The sequence below is a fragment of the Lagenorhynchus albirostris genome, chromosome 12 (assembly GCF_949774975.1).
Source record: "Lagenorhynchus albirostris chromosome 12, mLagAlb1.1, whole genome shotgun sequence".
NCBI classification, from domain to species: domain Eukaryota; kingdom Metazoa; phylum Chordata; class Mammalia; order Artiodactyla; family Delphinidae; genus Lagenorhynchus; species Lagenorhynchus albirostris.
Window position 1 is genome coordinate 52,021,284 of NC_083106.1, and position 18,526 is coordinate 52,039,809.

General features: G+C 35.6%; 1 protein-coding gene across 6 annotated transcripts in view; it reads left to right on the forward strand.

Moving 5' to 3' along the window:
• Positions 1-18,526, forward strand: part of ATG5 (autophagy related 5) — a 120,260-nt gene that overhangs the window by 87,524 nt on the left and 14,210 nt on the right. For 5 of the 6 annotated variants that reach the window (XR_009543852.1, XM_060168004.1, XM_060168003.1 and 2 more), the window contains one exon: positions 14,736-14,853. Coding sequence is in view for 5 of the 6 variants with exons in the window: in XM_060168004.1 (XP_060023987.1) it covers positions 14,736-14,853 (118 nt within the window). In the remaining variant the exon portion in view is untranslated. Of the gene's footprint in view, positions 1-14,735; positions 14,854-18,526 lie in introns of those variants that run through there. The other variant, XM_060168008.1, reaches the window with a different exon arrangement.

The following is an 18,526-nucleotide window of genomic DNA, read 5'->3' on the forward strand; positions in this document are numbered from 1 at the left end:
TCTGGTTTTTACCTTGCTTAAGGAATCCTTAATGGAGTAGAAACAACAAATTTGCTCTTCCCTCTAACACATTATTGTTTTAAAAACTTTTTTACTTCCATGCCTTCCTGAGTCATATCACATATAATTGAATACATTTATTACTTCGGAATGTTTTAACAATGTCCACATTAAATAATATAGTAATTTATGTTCTGTGTAAAGAAGGCTTTCTTTAATTGTAATTAATTCTGGGGAATAATGATCTGCTTTTGGAACAACAAATAAAATTCCTTAAATAAAGAACTATATTTTAAGTTGAAATACACACTCTTTCACCCATTTTGTAGTTCAGCTGATAACTCTTCATAAGTGTCATGATAATAGCTTTTAGCCACAGTTTATTCTCTTCTGCCTCACCACAGTCTTCCATTTCTCAGCTGGATAAACTGTCACTTAAGTTACACAAGAATTAATCTTTGCTCTCTATGGTCCTCTTAGACCCTTATTTAAAAAATCACCACTTCAGTGTACTAAATAGCAAAATGTTTATGCTATCTTAAAACTCCCATTGTGGAAAGGAACCTGCAATTCTGATTTGCTGAATTGGTGGTATTGGAAAATTATCTTGAACTAAAATTCTGATGGGATATATTAGCCTACTTTGGATTCTATAGACAGTCCTTTCTTCATATATTGTGTTCCAAACATTTGGATCTGTAAAGGAGATAGGACTTGTATTATAAGTAAAAAAAATTCCTAGGATAGGCTACATAATTAGTAATGAAATTGAACTATGATATTGGTACTGTAAAGCCTAACCTGCACTTAGAATATCATTCCTTTACCTTTCTAGATTCTAAGTCGAGAATCTGTGAGAGGAAGAGCCCCTCTTACTGCAGAGTCCCTCCTCTCAATTCGGGTCTCAGAAGCGTGGGTTGGAATCAGAGGTTCCAAGCTAGCAGGAAGGAAGTAGGTAGATGAGGAGTTCCCCTCCTGCCCTGACTGGTGGAGTGGGTTCTGGGAAATCTCAGAAATAATAGACGTAATGAATCTACAAGCTGGGCAACAGTTGCTCAATAAGGACATTTTTTATGATCCAGACACCCTATTTGGTAAGATAGATTAATTCTGTTTTATATAACCCTTTATTATTAAATTCTGAACTCATTTTAGTAAGTCCCCCCACCCCACCCCCGCCGCACACGCATGCTTTAAACTAGGTTTTATAATTTCAAAACTTTCGGGCTTCATTTTAAGCATCAGAACATGATTTTAAATGAGTTAAACAAATTAAGGCAGAGTTATTTAAATTCCCACAGGCAACTTTAAAATTGGCACGATGCTATACAACTTTTTAAAGAAAAATTTATAATTTTTCTGAATTCATGAGGACAGGGATATTTCCCTGATCCTTATTGTTTGGAAACTCTTGACTTTAAAATTTTTTAATTTGTGGGGGTGGTATAATTATTGTTTTTTAAGAACTCATGAAACAAACATGGTTTGATGAATAGTTGTAAATCAAACTATGATGAATCTGAATTATCACCCCAGAAGGACTCCCCCCCACTGCCCACCCATTTGAAGACTTTTTACATTATGTTTTCTTTTTAATAATAGCTTTATTAAAGTATAACTTTGATATCATAAAGTTCACCCCTCTTTTTCTTTTGGCTGTGCCGCATGGCATGCGGAATCTTAGTTCCCCGACCAGTGATCAAACCCAGGCCCCCTGCAGCGGAAGTGCAGTCTTAACCACTGGGCTGCCTGTGAAGTCCTAAAGTTCACCCTTTTAAAGTGTGCTATTTATTGATTTTTTTAAAGAATATTCACAAAATTGGTGCAACCATCACTGTTATGTAATTTCAGAACACTTTTATCACCCCCAAAAGACCCTACACCTGATTAGCAGTCACTCATTCTTCCTTCCTTCCTTCCTTTCAGCCCATGACAAATTCTCCCTCACCTCCAGTTCATGGCAACCACTAATCTACTTTCTCTCTCTGTCTCTCAATGGATTTGCCTATTTTGAACGTTTTGTGTAAATGTAATCTTAAAGTATATGGCCTTTTGTGTCTGGCTTCTTTCACTTTCATTATATTTCCATGGTTCATCAATGTTGTAGCATGTTTCGGTACATTCCTTTTTATGGCCAAGTAATATTCCACTGTTTGGAGATATCACATGTTGTTTATCTGTTCACCAATTGATGGTTATTTGGATTGTTTCTGCATTTTGGCTGTTATGGATAAACGTTGCTGTAGACAATAATGTACTAGTTTTTGTGTGGACATATACTTTCAGTTCTCTCGGGTAGATACTTAAGAGTGGAATTGCTGGGTTATGCGATAATTCTATGTTTAATCTTTTGAGGAACTGCCAGACTGTTTTCCAAAGCATGTGCACCATTTTATGTTTCGCTAGCCGAGTACGAGGGTTCCAATTTGTCTACATCCTTGTCAGCACTTGTTATTTTCTATCATTTTAATTGTAGCCATCTTAGTGGGTATGAAGGGGTATATCGTTTTGGTGTCAGTTTTCACTTCCCTAATTACTAATGATGTTAAACATCTTTTCATACGTTTAGTGGTCATTTGTATGTTATCTTAGGAGAAATATCTTCAAAACCTTTGTTCTGGGCTTCCCTGGTGGCGCAGTGGTTGAGAGTCCGCCTGCTGATGCAGGGGACACGGGTTCGTGCCCCGGTCCCGGAGGATCCCACATGCCGCGGAGCGGCTGGGCCCGTGAGCCATGGCCGCTGAGCCTGCGCGTCCGGACCCTGTGCTCCGGAACAGGAGAGGCCACAACAGTGAGAGGCCCGCGTACTGCAAAAAAACAAACAAACAAAAAAAAAAAACAAAGAAAAAAAAAACCTTTGTTCTTTTTTAGTTGGGTTGTCTTTTTATTACTGAATTATAAGAGCTCTTTATATCTTCTAGACACTAATTCCTTATCAGATATATGATTTGCATATATTTTCTCCCATACCGTAGATTTTATTTTCATTTTCTTAATAGTGTCCTTTGAAATACAGAGATTTTTAATTTTGATTAAATTCAGCTTATTTTTTCTTTGGTTGCTTGTGCTTTCAGCTTGTCTTGCCAAATCCGAGGCCATAAAGATTTCCTTCTATGTTTTCTTTCAAGAGTTTTATAGTTTTACTACATTGTTTGTCTTCATATGTTTTTTAGAGTAGTCAAGGGCTATGTTTTTTTAATTTCTTAATCAGCAGATTACTTTCAACAGTGAGATCTGTAAAATATTTATCACTAGTTTTTATTTGCTACTTGTAAAAAATTCACAAGGATTTATGAAATCTGCTTTTGATGATACTTCAGTAGGATAATTTTTTTAAGTTATTTGTATCAGAAACAAAAATATCAACATTCTCATAGTATAAACTTTATTTAGCATTCACTGTAAAACCTACAGACCTTGCTCAGAGGACTGAGGATCTTGTAGAGCTTCATAGCTCCTGGCCCAAGTTTAGAAACACTTTTCTAGTGGATAAGACACTTGACTGGACATCAAGAGAACAGAATTTTAATTCTGAGGTCAACACAACCTCTTTTACCCAGATGTTTCGTCTTGCTACCTGGATTTCTATATTTGTACAAATTAAAAGTGCTGCATAGTTATTTTATGTAATTATACCATAAAGATAGAAATAATATGTATATAAAAGTATCCTTTGATTCTTTAGTCAAAAACAGTTTATTAATTACATTACTCTTGTAGTAGCCTACCTTTTAGTATGGCTTTTAGGTAAAATTAGAAAAGATATTTTAAAGCTCTTATAGATAATGAAATTTAAACTATGATTCCCCAGGTATGGTTTTGAAATCTTTCCAGAGAAACCTTAGAAGAATTAAGATAATTATTACTAAACACATCAATCCTAGCACTTTTATAGGAAGCTTTTCAGTTGGCCACTCTACTAATAATTTCAAATAAAACATTTTAAAGCCATATAACTTGTTTTATAAATTAGCTCATAAACAGCATCAAATTGATCTCAATCTTGAGTAAGAGGGATATGGTACTTCCCTGTAACACATTTTATTCAGTGAAAGGATATGAGGAAGACACAAACTGTTGCCTGTATTTGAAGAAAATTTGCCTTAATTATTTATGCGGCAAAATATATTTTGTATTGTCTAGGCAGAAATATAATAAATATAACAATTTAAATAAGACAAAACATAAGCTTCAAACCAGATGTGTGGATATAATTCTGATGGGTGCTTTCATTTAAACATAGTCTCAATTAAGACACTGCTGCTTTGAGGATTAAGTGTCCCTGACTATAATAATGACAGCTTTTCAAATGTTAATTATTATTTTTCAGAGTTGTCGGGAATATTCAAAATGGACTTCAGACTCTGGTAGCGTAACTACAGAAAGTGCTTATTTTCAAGTCTCCTATTTCCCTACATAAAGGATAAAAGTAGTCTGATTAAGTGGCACAGACTCCCCCCTCCCGCTGTCCTCCCTGTCCCCCTACTTCCCACCACCAAAAGGACTGTTTACTGTAAAGGTCTAAAAGCATTCATTTGAAAATGGCCTGTTCTTTTTACTTAATGAGGTATTGTAATTGTGTATATTCTTAAGCTAATTTTAACATGAGGCTTCTTTTGAAAAGCATGTGATGCAAAATTTGACATGCATGAATATATCTAAGGCCAGATATGCATGTGACAGTTTGAAGCGCATATCATGTGTCATTGTTGGTAAAGTCTGTCAGCATATCCTCTATAAACCCCTATTTTCTTTTTCTTTGTGCCACATATTCTAATGAACAAGACTTCAAAGGGAACAACTCATGGTTGGATACTAATTATTTTTTATTCTCTGTTTTTGGTTCTGTAAAGACTAGATAGTGTTACCTTTCTTTGGTCCACATTTAACCGTGGTTTTAAAGGGAGAAATGAAAGGAATTAATCATTGTTAAAACACCTGTTGCACTAGGTATTTTGTGTATCTCATCTTGTTTAATTGTTACAACAGTCATTCAAAAATACATATTATTTCCATTTTTCAGATTTAGAAACAGACTCCCAAAGACTGATGTAATTTGCCTTACGTACCCAGTCAGTTGTGTTGTGAGTTGGGATTCCAACCAAGCCCTTGCTAATTCAATGCATTTGACATTCCACGCTTTATGTGCTAAATTTGTAGGCCACTTTGCTCCCCTTATCCACTAATTTCTCACAGGTACTGTTATATTCCATCTGCCTCTGAATATTTTAGTGGGGAGGGGCATATGAAAGGGAAGGATTGGTGCTGTACTCTGCCTGAAATAGTCTTGTCTCTTTCTCTGTTTTAAAAAAAAATTCTCCATTTCAAGTTGGAAACTGGAAGACCTATATTCTCTCCTTTGTTTTCATCTTCTTTGGAAACTCCCTACAATTTTATTTAATACATTACATTCTACCACACTTAGCATATTTTACTTTGAACCTACTGGTATATCTTGCACACTTATAAAATGAAATTATGTAACCAGTTTTTTGTTTGATGTTTGTTTGTTTGTTTTTTACTTTTGTTTTTGCTCTAGCTGCCAAAAAGTCCAGAGTTAAAAAGTTTATGCTTGGGCTTTAAAATTTTCTCATAGCACTTTGTACATATTTCTGTTATCACTTAACACTGTTACAGTTATTTGTTTATGTGTGCATTGTTCATCTTTGTATTTACTAGCACAAGTGATACCTTCATAAGTGCTCAACAAATGTTTAATGAATGAAGATTTCTAATGTATTTACCCCTGCCCTCTGGTTGTTAGAGATCCTGGACATGGGTACTACTACTGGGATAATTCTTTTTGTTGTGTTGTGTTGTGTTGTGTTGTGGCTGGACTCTTGACTGTCTGGGTCTGGGCTGTTTGGGGGCGGGTGGAGAGACAGCCATGAGGACTGTGCCTAGTTGCCAAGACCACAGGGCTTCACTGGACTAGGCAAGAATTTACCCCAAACACGTGAAATCAGCCTAACTCTCTAAAAATAGGAAGTAGGAAGTGCATCTCAGAAGCCAGAGATGAGAGCTGCCAATGGGGTGAAGTGGAATCATAGTCAGGAAAAGAAGATGTGATCAGAAACTGGGAGATTTGGGAACAGGCTAGGAAGCAGAATTTGAAAGGATGTGGAGGGAACGTTTCTGGATGGAGGCTGTGAGCACTCTTAGGGGGTGGGACTAATTTTTGAGTTACTGGATTAAAGGAGAGCTACTGAGGGCTGGTCAGAGAACTTTGTGAGGGGAGTAACCCTGCTCATTTTCTGCTGAATACCTTTAACAACTGCCTGATACAGAAAAGAGGTGAATTAAAGTAAGAATAAACAAATGAATTAAGGAAACAAATCTATTTTCAGATCACACAATCTATCCACATCCCTTATATCCACTCTCTCCATTTTCTTTGCCACCACACAAGTTCTTATCCTCATTATTTCTCAAGCTAACCAAAGAGACTCCCCAATTCTCCAATCTCTTCCAATTTTAATTTATGTTATAGACTGTAGCAGGATTAGTCCTTTTTTTCCCTCATTCAATTTCTGTAAACTAAAAACAAAAACAGTTCACCCAATTCTCCCACCCCCATACTCCCCGCCTCTGGCAACCACTGATCTGTTCTCTGGATCAGTGAGCTTGGTTTGTTGGGTTTTTTTGTTTTTTGTTTTTTGTTTTTGCGGTACGCGGGCCTCTCACTGTTGTGGCCTCTCCCGTTGCGGAGCACAGGCTCTGGACGCGCAGGCTCACTGGCCATGGCTCACGGGCCTAGCCTCTCTGCGGCATGTGGGATCTTCCCGGACCGGGGCACGAACCTGTGTCCCCTGCATCGGCAGGCGGACTCTCAACCACTGCGCCACCTGGGAAGCCCCTGGTTTGTTGTTTTTATTTTTTGGATTCTGCATATAAGAGATGGGATCATTCTATCCAAGACAAAGATGTGTTAATAGTTTTTATTGTTATTATATGCATGCTTTTGCTATAAGCAATCTCAAATCCTTTTTTTACAAAAACATTGACAGGAAATAAATGTAATATTCTTTGTTGCAATTTATTTATCTTTATATCCTTGTAATGCTTGTCACATTACAAGGATTAATGGAATATCAGTGGCCACATGATTCTCAAAAGTAAAGTATATATTGTGGTTTTTTTCCTACGGATATAAGGAAAGGTTTATTGGTGTTCATCATGTCACCATTTTGGCAATAATGAAGGCTTCACTACTTATTATGTAAAGCTTTTAAAATATAGTAAATTTAGTTATTTTAAAATTGTGTCAAGTGAAAATGCACTGATTTTGATGGCCCTAGTTGGTGGAGTTTTTAATATTGGAAGTAACTTTACAGTTATATGTGTTTTACTGGACTTATAAAATCTAGTGTTTCCAATGCCTTTCAGTTCAATTTATGCTAGTTACAAATATAGTAGGTTTGCATAAAAATCAGAGCAATTTTTTTCACTTCTTGATATTTTTATAATTTATTCCTTTTCCATATTTAATTCTTCTAAAACACATAGTACTATCTATATAGTCAATGAAATAAATCTAATTAACATTATTAATAAGTAGGCATTGCTAATTTGTTATAGTTCAGTATAGCTGATTTTTTTTAAAAAATCTAAAAACCTAACAAGTGAACTCCTTTTTTTTTTTTCGGTACGTGGGCCTCTCACTGCTGTGGCCTCTCCCGTTGCGGAGCACAGGCTCCGGACGTGCAGGCTCAGCAGCCATGGCTAACGGGCCCAGCTGCTCCGCAGCATGTGGGATCCTCCTGGACCAGGGCATGAACCTGCATCCCCTGCATCGGCAGGCGGACTTTCAACCACTGCGCCACCAGGGAAGCCCAGAACTCCTTTGATATACTTAAGCAAGTCTTGTAAATCAAATTTTATTTACAAGTATAGTAAACCAATTATCCTGACTCATAGGACTTAAAAGCAAAACATACAAAGTAGCTGATGATACCAAAACTTGTTGCTGTACCTGGAGAACTACAACATATATAAAGTATCAATATAATATTTATTTCTTCAGCCCAACCAAGGGCTTAGAATACCAGTCTAAGGCTCACTGGACCAAATATTATGGATTCAGTTTACAGCGAGTCAGATCAGAGATCCTGAACCTGGGTACTACTACTGGGATGATTCTATCCAAGCAGTTCTAACAAACGGAGTCCCTTGTCATCATGAGGTACTGCCTGATGTATCAGCAGGAGACCCACCTACCCCCAGCCTTTTAATTAAGGGCGTTTATAAGTTTCACAAACAAGTGAATCATCATGCATCTACTGGGCATCTTTTAGGTTGTATCCTTTATGAATTTTTATGTTTTTCTCTTTCATAACTTTTAATCTCTTTGTTTCAGTGAATGGAATCTCCTTTTCCTATTGGATATGATTCTTTCCTCTTTAAGGTCACTAACTCCATGGTCCGTGAACCAAATGTGTCCAGCTGTAATTTGTCATTTTCAACAAACATTTCTAACTCATTACATTGATACAATATATATTACCAAAACAACAAAATCAGCCCTAATGCTATGTAGTAACAGTGTGATGACAAGATTAGTATATCTTCTTATCATCCATATTTCATATTACAACTCAATATAAAATACATGTTAGTGTTTAATAAATTTCCTTTGACTGTCAAGTCATGCTTAATAAGAACAGTAACAGCACTTATTGAGCAATTACTGTTCACTAGGCATTCTTCTAAATGCTTTTCATAAATTAACATGTATAATCTTCACATGAAGTTGTAACAAATGATACAGAAACATCTCCATACTCTTCACCCAGTTACCCCGACTGGTGATGTCTTCTATAACTACAGTAAAATATCATAGCCAGGAAAAGTGACTTTGATACAATCCACAAACGTTATTCATATTTCATTAGTTTTGTTCCAACACAAAGGCTACCCTTTTATAGCTCAGCCTCCAACCTCACTTTCTCCTTTCCCTGACCTCTGACAACTACTGATTTGTTCCCCATTTCTAAAATTTTATCATTTTACTAATGTTATGTAAGTATAATCATATAGTACATAAGCTTGAGATTGGATTTTTTTCACGTAGTGTAATTCCCTTGCATTCCATACAATTTGCTGCATGTATTAATAGGTTTTTACATTATTATTACTGAGTAGTATTCTGTGGTATAGATATACCACAGTTTAACCATTCACCTGTTGAAAGACATTGGGATTGTTTTTACTATGAACAATTGTGTACAATTTTTTTGAGAACATATGTTTGCGCTTCTCTGGAAGTACTCAGGAGTACAATTGCTGGGTCATATGGTAAATGTATGTTTAGTTTTGTAAGAAACTACCTTACCCTTTTCCATAAGAGCTGAACCATCTTACATTTGTACTAGCAATAGTACGAGAGATCTCGTTTCTCCACATGCTCACCAGCATTTGGTATTATTACCATTTTTTATTTTAGACATGCTGGTAGGTGTTTAGGGATGTTGTATTGTGGTTTTAATTTGCATTTCCTTAGTGGCTAAGGACATGTCAAACATCTTTTTATTATTAATTAATTAATTTTATTTATTTATTTTTGGTTGAGTTGGGTCATCGTTGCTGCACACGGGCTTTCTCTAGTTGCGGCGAGCGGGAGCTACTCTTTGTTGTGGGGCACAGGCTTCTCATTGTGGTGGCTTCTCTTGTGGCGGAGCACAGGCTCTAGGCATGCAGGCTTCAGTAGTTGTGGCATGCGGGCTCAGTAGTTGTGGCTCACAGGCTCTAGAGCGCAGACTTAGTAGTTGTGGCGCACGGGCTTAGTTGCTCTGCGGCATGTGGGATCTTCCCAGACCAGGGCTCGAACCTACATCCCCTGCATTGGCAGGTGTATTCTTAACCACTGCGCCACCAGGGAAGCCCTCAAACATCTTTTCACGTGCTTATTTGTCATATGTATATCCTGTTTGGTGAAATGTCTGTTGGCGTCTTTTGCTTATTTTCTGATTGAATTCTTTGTGTTTTTTACTGTTGGATTTTTAGAGTTCTTTATATATTCTGGATACAAGACCTTTGTTGGATATGTAGTCTTGCAGATATTTTCTTTCAGTCTTGTCTTTCCATCTTCTTCACAGAATCTTTTCTAGAGTAAAAGTTTATTTTGATAAGGGTCCAGTTTATCAATATTTCCTTTTATGGATCTTGCTTTTTGGTGTTAAGTTCTAGACTAGCTCTGAATCAAATCCTAAAGTGACTTTGCTTTTTTTACCCTGCCATATAAAAAACATTATAACATAAGCTGAATTTCATGATTCTGGACCTTTTAGCATCTAGATAAGTGAACTTAGAGAAAGTAGGTTAAAACTAAAAAGAAATAAAATTTGAGTCTGCTAAATTGGGACAGTATTAAGTTAAAATATTCATTACAGTGCTCTAAAACTGTTGATCGTGGTGGTGGTAATGTTGTGGTGGTAGTGTGTGTTTTAGTGTGCATTTAGGTGGTTGTGTGTACCATGATTGTACTGTGTATATATTTTATCTCAGAAACTCTGCAGTGTACATATTACCTCCATTTATACTCATGCATATGTGTGCAAACTTGATTCAGTAAAAGCTTACAAATTTAACTTAAAATTTTTACAAATTTAGTTCCTCTGCTTCTGTTCAGTATATCTCCAAGGTAAATCAACAGCATAACTTTTTCATACAGGAAAAAGTTATTGGTACAGTGATGAGGGTGCCTAAGTAAAGAAGGGATGGGGCACAGCCAGCCAGTAGCATCCTAATTTTATATACATTTGATGTGTTTAAGAAATGACTAACAGGGGCTTCCCTGGTGGCGCAGTGGTTGAGAGTCCGCCTGCCGATGCAGGGGACACGGGTTCGTGCCCCGGTCCGGGAGGATCCCACGTGCCGCGGAGCGGCTGGGCCCGTGAGCCATGGCCGCTGAGCCTGCGCGTCCGGAGCCTGTGCTCCGCGGCGGGAGAGGCCACAACAGTGAGAGGCCCGCGTGACGCAAAAAAAAAAAAAAGAAATGACTAACATATTTAATTTAAAAACTAGCAAGGGCAGTTTCAAATATGACTTTACCAAGTCATATTATTTCTCATGAGAAAGTAATTCTGTTTCTTGAAAGTCCCTGAATAGTTTGCATATTTACAAATATATGGCTAGATTAAGTGTTGTGGTGTAGTTTTATTACAGTGGCTTTCTTATCTATCAGGCTAAGGTTCAGATTACCATGGATATTGTTAGCATTATCTGGTTTTATGTATACTAAATCAAAGTTTAAAGAATTCATGTTCGTGGAGTTTTTGTATTTTTAAAATTCTTGCTATATTCAAAAGGAAAATAGCTTTTAAATACTTCCTAGTATAATTTAGTCTTCTCTGCTTAACTCCAACTTAGGTTTAATGAGATCTGTTAAGAAATTTACATGAATTTACCCTTCATTCCCATTGCCCTTTAGAACCTCTGTACAGTAGTTGAATTCCTGATCTGTCTGTGGAGGGCTTTTGTTTTAAGGATAAATAACTCTCAAAATTGAGTACTTTTCATAATCTTTGGTGTAACTTAGACACTTAATGGCTCTTTTCTAACATACTAACTTTTTAAGAATGAGAATATGTTTTTTTAATATGATTTTTTAAAATTAATTAATTTATTTATTTTTGGCTGTGTTCGGTCTTCGCTGCTACATGCAGGCTTTCTCTCGTGGCGAGCGGGGGCTACTCTTCTTTGTGGTGTGCGGGCTTCTCATTGCAGTGGCTTCTCTTGTTGCGGATCACAGGCTCTAGGTGCGCGGGCTTCAGTAGTTGTGGCTCACAGGCTTAGTTGCTCCGCGGCATGTGGGATCTTCCTGGACCAGGGCTCAAACCCGTGTCCCGTGCATTGTCAGGCGGGCTCTTAACCAGTGCGCAACCAGGGAAGCCCGAGAATGCAGGTTTTTAAAGGCACTCGAATAAATGTTAAACAGAAAGTGTTTATTAGATTTTTTATTGGGGTATCTTAATAAAGGTTTTTATTATTTGAAAAACAGCAGTTTACTTTGATGAGAGTTTTCTTGGTTACCATTCTACAGAATTTACTTAGAATATGTGAGCTTTCCCCCTCCCCCCAAGCAAAGAGCATTTATAAAGGTTGTTGAAGTTATACCTTTATTATAACTGCTCCACTTTGGGAGAGAGTTGAAAAAAGAGAAGTACAGGGAAATTACAGGCCATTTTTTCTAGGAATGGGAATAGGGGAGAATTTCTGTTTTTTAATATGTGGCTAAGACTACTCAGCCTTTCCTGTTTAGCATATTTTTTCAAATTATTATAATATATATTATATTATTAGAGCTAAGCCACCTCATAGTTCTGTCACTAAGTAGGGGGCGAATGAATCTTGAAAAGATTTATTTGGCTTTGCTGAAAACCTTAGTATTTTCAGATCAGAGCATGGATGATACATTTTAACTTTTTTTTAATTGGGGGTACAGTCCTGCCCCTCCTTTTCTACTGACCGGGGCCTAGTTGTCATCACATAGGCTTGCATTACTCAGACAGCCTCTCACCGATCATCCTGATGTTACCTCTTCACCAAGTCATTGTACACAGAGCTGCTTTCCATTAGTCTTCAGAAAAAACCTCTTTCATCACGTCACTTCCTTTGCTAAAAAGTCTTAAAAGCCTGTTCATTGCCTGGAAGATAGAAAGCCCTAAGTGGGTGGTGGCTATTTTAAATTATTACTGCAGTCCCCTATTCATTTCTTTTTTCTCTGAATTCTTCTAACCTTTATTATCTTCACATAGTTAATCCTTGATTGTGCATGATATCATTCTCAGTTTCACCTGTGGGAAAACTATGAGCTTTCAAAATTGAAGGATATCAATCACACTTTAAAAAAAATTTTTTATTGGTGTATAATTGATTTACAGTGTTGTGTTAGTTTCAGGTGTACAGCAAAGTGAATCTGTTACACAAATACATATATCCACTCTTTTTTAGATTCTTTTCCCATATAGGCCATTACAGAGTATTGAGTAGAGTTCCCTGTTCAATCATACTTTTAAAAAATGAAGAGTTCAGTTAGTGAAGTGAATTGCATTATATTCAGTGCATACTTATTAAAATTTTAGTTTTTTTCATACTTTCCATATATGCTCAACTGTATTATTGTAACACCGTTTTTAACATTTATTATGTATTCACTGAACACACAGTGTAAAGCCAGGAGAGGTACTCACATGCTTGCACCACGTCTAGCTTTTCTTACATCGTAGTTTATGTCTGCACTTAAAATCAGATGATTTTTTTACCAAATCCGGTAAAAGTTATCTTGAAGAAGTTGAGATATATATCTCTGTGATTTAAAAACAAACAAACAAACAGGGGCTTCCCTGGTGATCCAGGGGGTAAAACTCCGCGCTCCCAATGCAGAGGGCCTGGGTTCTATACCTAGTTGGGAAACTAGATCCCACATGCATGCCACAACTAATGATACCACATGCTGCAACTAAACATGCCACAACTACGACCCGGTGCAGCCTAAATAAATAAATTAATTAAAAAACGAACAAACAAACCAAAAACTTGTCTTAATGGCTAGGTATTTGAAATCATTTTCTTATAAAATATTAAGGTATTACTCTGTTCCTGTAGGTTTTTATGATTTTTCATTCCAGGAAGCTTAAAACAAAAACTTAGCATCTTAAAATGAAATACCAGTTAAGAGTTGTGGTGGGTATTATTCTCCTTATCATTTACTTATTCTGTTCTTGGCAGTTCTCCTATTCCCAGAATAAACTTAAGAGGTATGGAATGTCCCAGATTTCCAAAGAAACTGGGTGCAAGATCACAGAACTCAAAAATGACAGTGCTGTTTATTCATAGATTGGCTGATTCCAGAGCCTCCGCAGTCTGTCATGGGGAGGCTGCATCATTGTTGTCGTGCTTCTAGGGAGGGAGTTTGAGAAAATTAAACCTCATTTTTCGAATGGGTAAGACGTTGAAATTCTTAGCAATAAATTATGACATAGTGCTAATAACAATTGTCCGAGGAAGTACATCTACTATTTTGAAATTTGTTGAACCTATAGAAAAGATAAAATAATAAAACAACTAAGACCATATAATACCCTTCACCTGGATTCACCAGTAATTAACATTTTTTCACATTTGCTGTCTCTTTCTACACACATACTCTTTCTCGCTCCCCTCCCCAAACCATTGGACTGTAGGTTTCAGACATCATGGTACCTTACTCCTAAATACTGGATCATGAATTTCTTAACAATAAGGATATTGTCCTTATAAACATTATCACACCTAAGAAATTTGACATTAATTTAATAATATTATCTAACGTTCATTTTGTATTTCCCCATTTATTCCAAAAATGTCTTTTATAGCTGATCTTTTTAAATTTCTTTCTCCAATCCAGTATTCAGTCAGACTTCTGTGTTTTGTATTTAGTTGTTATATCTTGTCAGTCTCTCTTAATCTTTTTGTATTGTTTTTGTTTTTTTAATGCCTTTGACTTTTTTGAAGTGTTCAGGCCAGCTGTGTTTAGAATGCTGCACATTCTGAATTTGTTTTATTGCTTCCTGTGATTAGATTTACTTGAGTTTGTGTTAAGCATTTTGGGCCATAATACCACATTTGTGATGTTATATGCTTCTGATTACACTATATCAGAAGACAGCTAATGCCAGCTTTAAATTTCTGATCTACTAGTTCATAATTCGCAACAGAGACTTAATTTTTGAAATCTTTTTTCATTTTTCGAATAGACAACAACTGAACGGCCTTTCATTCAGAAGCTTTTTCGTCCTGTGGCTACAGATGGACAATTGCATACACTAGGAGACCTCCTCAAAGAAGTCTGTCCTTCTGCAGTTGCTCCTGAAGGTAATATAATCAGCAACATTAAAACATCTCTTTCATTTCTCTTTGTTACTGAAGTAACATAAGCATTCTATATTTATAAATAACAGTTGTTAGTTACTTCAGGAAGATATTTTCATTATCTTGTTCATCTTTTGAAATAGAAGCACTTGATATTTAACTTATTATTTTATAAATTATTGACACTAAGAGAATAAGAATTTCACTCTCTTTAGCAAACTAAAATACACTTTTAAAATTACTCTCATATTTCTGGGGCCTTGCATCTTTCATTTGTGAATTCAGTTCTGGTAAACATTATTTTTAATCTCCCATTGTGTTTCTTCATTCTAAAGGAATAAGAAATAGTAAAAAAAAAAGAAAAGAAAAGAAAAGGTCTTGCCTTTGGTTGATATTTTAAATTTCAAAATATTGAATAATGGATATGTATTTTATTTGAATTTTTTGCTACTCTTTAATGTTTTACTCAACATTGTTCTCTGAGGCTTTAACATTTCACAAGTCCAGTCAAGAACTTGCCCTGTTTTGTAGTCCTCATTTTGTAGCTTAGGTTAAGATTGTTTTCCTGTAAGCAGAGGAAAAATATAAAAATCACAATTCTCTTTCCTTAATTGCAACATAAGGAACACTAGGAAAATGCAGAAAACTAGGAGGGGAAATGCTATAGACCCCTAACTCATAGAGGCCACTATTGACACACACATGCAGATATATACTTGAATATTTGAGGGGGGTGTGTGTGTATAAAATTATATGTCCTGCTGCTTTTTTCACCTAACATAACATGATAGTCATTAAAAATTCTTTAAAGCTATGTTTTTAAATACCAGCACTATGGTCCTTTATATCAATGTACCATAATTTGACCATCACCCTGTTACTGAATGACTTGTCTTATTATTGGTTACACTAAGCTGTAGGGGAAATTTCAGTGGCATATTGCTGTATTTGTTAATATATTGCCTAGACTTGGATTTATCATATAGAAAAACATTTAAAACTTGCCACTTTAAATCCTTTATGGGAAGAGGTAAGGCATTAGTAAATACAAAGGTAATACTTCAGTAGATAATGCTGTGTTTCTTATTAATATATCCTAAGTTGTGGTGATGGCAGTATTATTTACATGACTTGTAACTATATCACACAGTTCAAGAATCATATAGTATCTATGGAAATGGTTTGCCTATTAAGTAGAATTAGAAATAGTAGGATTGAGAGGAATGTTGATATTCTAGCCTAAAAGACTAAACAAAGAATATGGAACTCAAAATGTATGCTATTTGGCCTGTGAATATAACTATTTCTCTTAATTAAATATGCTTGCCTTTCCTGGCATTCCTATGTATATCTAGCACTTTGAAAATACACAAAGGCTCAAAAGGAGGGGAGAAGAGGGGCATCTGAAATACCATCAGAACCAGTTCCAGAAGGGATCAATAGAAAAGATCATTGACCACTACTCAAAATTATGAAAATTGAGCAAGTTTCATTGGTTTAAGAGGTTACTAAATAACCTCTAAGTTATAACCTCTTATAATAACCTTACAGTTTACTAAATATAGTAAACTATATTTACTGAGTCATTTGTCACCACTGTACTATACTAGTCAAGGTTTTTGATACTGTCATACATACTCATATCTCTAATAATAGGATAATACTATCTTATAATCCTAATCTTCTTTATTGCTATATAGTTTTCATTTTCAGTAAGAGTTTTTGTTAAATAATTTTTTTGCCATTCAGTGATTTTTATTAAATTTATAGAGTTGTGCAGCCATCGCCACAATCTAGTTTGGGAATATTTCCATCACCTCAGAGTTCCCACGTGCTTGTTTGTAGCTAATTTCTGCTCCTATTGCCAATTATAGACAATTACCAGTCTGCTTTCTGTCTCTGTAATTTACCTCTTTTGGATATTTCACATAAAGGGAATTATACAAAATTGCAACTGATTGTTTTCACTTAGCATAATGTTTTTGGGTTTCATTCATATTGTAGTATAAATTAGTAGTTTGTTCCTTTTTATTACTGAGTAGTATTCCATTGGGTGTATGTATCACATTTTGTTTATTCACCAATTGATGGGCATTTGGGTTGTTTCCACCTTTTCACCTTTACGAATGATGCTGCTCTGAACATCCACATACAGGACATATGTTTTCATTTTTCTTGGGTAGATTCCTAGGAGTGGAATGGCTGGGTTGTATGGTAAGTTTATATTTAATTTTTTAAGAAGCTGCTAAACTTTTCCGAAGTGGCTGCACCGTTTTACAGTTCTACTAGCAATGAATGGGGATTCCAGTTTCTTCACATCTTCATCATTGTATATATTTTTTGTCTTATTATAGCCATCCTAGTGGCTATATCCTAGCCATCTCATGTTGGTTTTTTAAAATTTCCCTAATGACTAATGATGTTGAGTGTTTTCATGTGCTTATTGTTACTCATGGATATATTTGATGAAATGTCTTATGTAAATCCTTTTCTCATTTTTTTCATGGATTATATGTCATATAATCCATGAGTTTTGAGAGTTATTTATATATTCTTCATACAAGTACTTTACCAGACATGGTTTGTAATTATTTTCTTCTAGTCTGAGACTTACCTTTTCATTTTTTTGGAAGAGTAAAAAATATTTTATTTTGATGAAGTCCTATTTATCAAGGTTTTTAATACATGTGTTCAGTTAAATAATCAAATATTTTTTCTAGTAGACAATACACTTGTATAGTTCCAAAATCTGAAAGTTTATAAAGGAATTTAGTGAAAAGTCTCTATCTCAACTCCTGTACATAAAATCCTGACTCAGTTCCCCTCTCCAGAGACAACCAGTGTTGCCATTTTCCTGTAAATCCTCACAGAGATAGTTAAGTAAACTTTTTAGTTTTGTACTCAAGTTATAGAAATTTGGACTGGGATATTCCCAGTAATTTTAGGAATAATCTTATTTTTCCAATTCATTTGATCCATGCTATAAGGGTTTTGTGCGTGTTTTTAAAATCTATTTAATGTCTATTTTGCTACATTCTTGAAGATTTGGGAATATAGACTAGTTTTTCCATTTGAAGTATAATTAAGAGATTGATCATTTTTATTGCTGTCAGAGACAGGACCCACAGGCTGCCCCCACTGCAAGCATTGGCCTTCAGTTATTCATTTCTCTGCACTGTATTTTTCTTTCTTTTTGAATACTTTGCAGTATTTTAAAGAACATCGAAAAAATGCTTTTATCAATTAAGAGTAAATTGAAATTTAAGCTAAAGCTTAATGTTGAAATGGCTACCTGATTGTACTTTTCTTAGATGTTTTTTGACAATCTTCTTTCCAGAACATTGTCATGTAAAATGTACTTCTTTATAACATCCTTGACTATTGAGTGAGAACATCACAATAAGACTCAAAACCTTAATAAAACTGTTCTACTGTAAGGCGCTAGCCCCCCAACTGGCAGCACAGTTATCAACAAATCCACAGAATGATGAGACAAAACCTTAGTGGAGGGAGAGCAGGAAGAAATTGGTTGGGTGTTAATTTTGTATTTGACATATTTAAAGAATCATATAACTGTTGAACCTTAGAGTTATTTTAGTTCAGTCTCTTAGTTTTTTGTTGTTGTTGTTGTTTTGTGGTACGCGGGCCTCTCACTGTTGTGGCCTTTCCCGTTGCA